Genomic DNA, 4,036 nt, shown 5'->3' with positions numbered 1-4,036 from the left:
TGCCAGCAAGAAGGACCAACTGTGCCTCAGTGTGGCCCATACCTTGAAGAGACCAATCAGCCACTTGATGATGAGCTGAATACCTGGATTCCGTTTCCCCTTGGAAGGGATAATGACTCACCCTGATAGGAATCAATGCATACCCCAGGTATGGGTTTACCTTTCTTGCCCTGAAGGGTCTTAGCCAGTAAACCTACTGCATGCTACATAAATAATACATGCTTATGATTAACAACCAAAATTTTCAAAGAATAAGTAATGAAAAATGTGGCATCATTTTTACATTTTTGCAAAATCTCTTTAATTGCCATGTAGCCTCCGGAAAAACAACGCTGCCCATTCATGAAAGAATGAGAGTGAATAAAAGGTAAATGACATCTTAGTATTATTTTGAAAACTGTCTTGGTGGTATGAACAGTTTGAAATTGTCTCAGGGACCCAAAGTGTTCACCATACTGTGAGATCCACATTTTCAAGAAGCCAGACAGGCTAGCCTGGATGCTGTCCAGCATCTAAGTCCCAGGACCTGGATGGGAGATACTTCTGCAGAACTTCTTACACTACTCAAACTGCCCTTGTCAAGAAAGCAAGGGTTTTAATGATTTTTTAAGAAGAAAGATCTTAAGACATTTGAAGAAGGGGTGGAATGGCAAAGAGGAAGCAGAATTTGGGCATCCACAGCAGAAAGAAGCATTTAGGACCTTAGGGAGATGAGAGGAATGGAGGAAGATCACAATTATCTGCTTTCCTTCCAGTATTGCGGGCCCACTAAATGTGTGTGCCAAGGAGTGTGCCAAACCTCTGTTCTAGGGCTCAAGGCTAAATGAACAAGAGAGACTCCCCTGCCTCCAGGAGCCTATGAATTCCAGTCTAGTAATAATTCTATTCAAGGTGATTCCCCAAATAATAGTGATGATCATGGAATCTTGAATTTTTATGTTTTTCAAAACACTTTCACAGATTACAGATTACTTCTCTTGATTCCCTCTTCCTTAAGATTCCTTATTATTTAAATTCAAGTTTTTTAAAAAGTTAAAAAACAAAGCACCGGTCCCTGAGTGGAATGCATTGCTAAATATGATCACCTTTGAGAAGTCAATTAAGCACAGTAAACTATAAAATAAAATCATAGGGATAGAGTTTCGCCCTCCCTTTTGCTCAACTAAAAGAGTAAAGACTCTTTTCACTTTGGTGGCAACAACAGCTTTAGTGAATTAGAGCAACTCGAACCTACCAGAAAGAATGAGAGTAAACCATTCAGCCAACCCCAGTGGGGAGGGGGAGGGAGAGCGCGGAGCTTGCAAATCCCCTCACTCCCGCAATGGGCCCTTTTGTGTGATTTCCTGTGGAGGCAGCAGTCAGGGCTGCTATATATACAGCGATACAGAGATCCACAGTACCGAGAGAACATCCCTGTTTGCCCTCTCCAACATGGGAAAGGTGAGTCCTGGGTGGGGACCTAACGCTCCATCTTGGCCCTGGTGTAGCATCCTCCGTGGAGGCAAATCGCTCATGCTTCCACTCTTCCTTTGCAGATCACTTTCTACGAGGACAGGAGCTTCCAGGGCCGCTGCTACGAGTGCAGCAGCGACTGCCCCAACCTGCAGACCTACTTCAGCCGCTGCAACTCCATCCGCGTGGACAGCGGCAGCTGGATGCTCTATGAGCAGCCCAACTACCAGGGCAACCAGTACTTATTGAGGCGGGGGGAATACCCCGACTACCAGCAGTGGATGGGCCTCAGCGACTCCATCAGCTCCTGCCGCCTCATCCCCCAAGTGAGTGTGGCTCTGTCTGTGCCATTGGCTTCTGGAAATAAAAACCATGTAAAGGCATTATCTTAGGGAGGGACTGGGGGTGTAGTTCAGTGGTAGAGCACAAGCTCAGTATGCTTGAGTTTCATCTCCAGCACCAAAAACAAACAAAACCTTATCTTAAACATAATAGTTCCAACTAGAGAGCAGAAAGTGGAAATGCTTAGCGAGCACAGGCCCGTGTACACAGATACCTTAGAGGTAAAGCCTTTCTTCATGAACTCGGTGGTGGGATTTTTTTAAAAGTCATGTTCCCAGATTTTACATCTTACGTGCAATCGAAAATTAAGAAAACAAAAATCAAATCAGAAAAATTAGGCATATTGGGGAGATGGAATTTACCATTTGTTCAAGATATAATTGCCTAAAGTGTTCATTCCAAGCCATATAAAATTAGAAATCAAATGAATCAAAATTTATGAGTACAATCTGGAGCTGTTCGCTTGACTAAAAATTCTCTGATTTGTTTGGCCTTATTTTTCTCCTTGATGATTCCTCTTATCTTCTGGTTCCTATTCCAGCGTAGTGATCAGTAACTAATTATCTCACTTATAGATATAAATCAGAGGAAAAGACAATCCCAAACCAACGTTTGAGATTCAGTATTTTCTGGAAAGTGATTGCAGAGTACTTAGAAAAGGGGAGTGTGGGAGGTATGAGATATAGTGCCATCAAGTCAGAGTTCATTAAGGCTATTCTAGCTGCCCAGAGAAATGGCTAAGTTGAAGATAAGAGGCCAGGGGGGGAGCTGAGGAGTCATTTGGTTTGAGATTTGAACCCAAACTGCAGATATGAAAAACAGGGATGAGGGAAACATGTCATCTTCTCTGTCACAGGAGCTTAATAATCCTGTGCTCCAAAAAATACATGAAAATCAGTATATCAATCTTACGGAAAATAGATAAATGTTGATATTTTTCCAAGCAAATGCTGATATAATTTTAACAACAGTAATATATCAAATGATACCTTCCCTCCCAATGACTCTCACTTTTCTCCTTTGAGAAGCACTATCTCAAAAAACCAAGCACTAAAATGAAGTGGTAAATTTTATTCTAAGCATATCTTAATACCTGAGGATGGGGGCTGGTGGGTGGAGGCTGAAAAGCTGCCAAGCTGCGTCCTTGCTTTGCCCATGGATCACTAGGTTCATTAGCAGTGAGCTATAGGTAGCTCCTGAGTTCTGAATACTGCAATATGATTGTTCTGGAAGCAAACCTGGATCCAGAGCATTTCTGGACAGGTGTAACCTAGGGAGGCATGGGGCTTGGAACTTTAGTTTCTCTGTGTTGATTTGCCTTTTCTTTCCTGTCTGCCCTCCCAGCACTCTGGCACTTACAGAATGAAGATCTACGAGAGAGATAACTTTAGAGGACAAATGTCAGAGGTCACAGACGATTGTCTCTCTCTTCAGGACCGCTTCCAACTCAATGAAATCCACTCCCTCAATGTGCTGGAGGGCTGCTGGGTCCTCTATGAGATGCCCAGTTACAGGGGACGGCAGTACCTGCTACAGCCAGGGGAATATAGGAGATATCTTGACTGGGGAGCTGCAAATGCCAAAGCTGGGTCTTTAAGACGAGTCATGGATTTTTATTGAAGTATTAACATTCTCCACTTTTCTCCTTTAGAATCTAATAAAGAATGTAGCTTGTGATTCTGGCACTAATAGAGTCCTGTATTTCTTTCAGTCTATTAAGCATTCATGAGGAGTAACGGCACTAGGCCAAACATAATAGCATGTTTTCAAGATGGGAAGCAACTGCTTATAAAGGGAATAATGTGGAGAACAGTATTTCTGGCATGTTCTGATGACTAAAATATACAGGCTCAAAGAAAAGTTCCATTCAACTGGGCTAAAGCAATCTGTGGTTGTTTATAAGGATATATCTGCGGCTACAATAATAAGTAAGTAAGTACTTATTGAAACACCTCAAGTTATCCCTTCAGTTGGCCCCATTGCTATCCCTGATGAGGAGTCATTTGCAGCAGCTAGACTCTTATTTTAGCTTTGTAAATAAACAAGCTTGTCTTACCAATTGCCCTTATCCTGCTAACAGCCACCATCCCTTCTGTCCCAAATCCATTTCCCCTCTTTCCTCCATGAGTTTTGTAATCCAAATATAATTCACTGCCTCTTTACCTTATGAACTCTGTAGAAGATTTAATGGCATTTTCCAAAAACACATACCCATGAAGAAACTCAGTCTCGTATCATTTTA

At 42.3% G+C, this 4,036-nt stretch overlaps 1 protein-coding gene across 2 annotated transcripts; it reads left to right on the top strand.

Moving 5' to 3' along the window:
• The first annotated feature begins 1,431 nt into the window (after positions 1–1,431).
• On the top strand, positions 1,432–3,414 carry LOC124105764 (gamma-crystallin B). Of its 2 annotated transcripts, XM_046463097.1 has the most exons (4): positions 1,432–1,440; positions 1,536–1,782; positions 2,974–2,983; positions 3,156–3,414. In XM_046463097.1, the coding sequence occupies exons 1-4, from the start codon at positions 1,432–1,434 to the stop codon at positions 3,412–3,414; spliced, it is 525 nt and encodes a 174-aa protein (XP_046319053.1). The 2 variants fall into 2 exon arrangements, with proteins under 2 accessions (XP_046319053.1, XP_046319051.1); XM_046463095.1 differs by lacking the exon at positions 2,974–2,983 and having other exon boundaries at positions 1,536–1,778; positions 3,139–3,414.
• The last annotated feature ends 622 nt before the right edge of the window (positions 3,415–4,036 follow it).

The sequence above is a fragment of the Marmota monax genome, unplaced genomic scaffold (assembly GCF_021218885.2).
Source record: "Marmota monax isolate L192 unplaced genomic scaffold, Marmota_monax_Labrador192_F-V1.1 WCK01_AAM20220418_F8-fsc00095, whole genome shotgun sequence".
Lineage (NCBI taxonomy): Eukaryota > Metazoa > Chordata > Mammalia > Rodentia > Sciuridae > Marmota > Marmota monax.
Note: the sequence above shows the minus strand (reverse complement) of the source record. Positions and strands in the feature narration are given on the sequence as shown.

Excerpts from the sequence above, each read along its gene's own strand:
- LOC124105764 (XM_046463095.1), top strand. Across the intron at positions 1,779-3,138 it reads CCTGCCGCCTCATCCCCCAA|CACTCTGGCACTTACAGAAT; the intron begins GTGAGTGTGGCT and ends CTGCCCTCCCAG.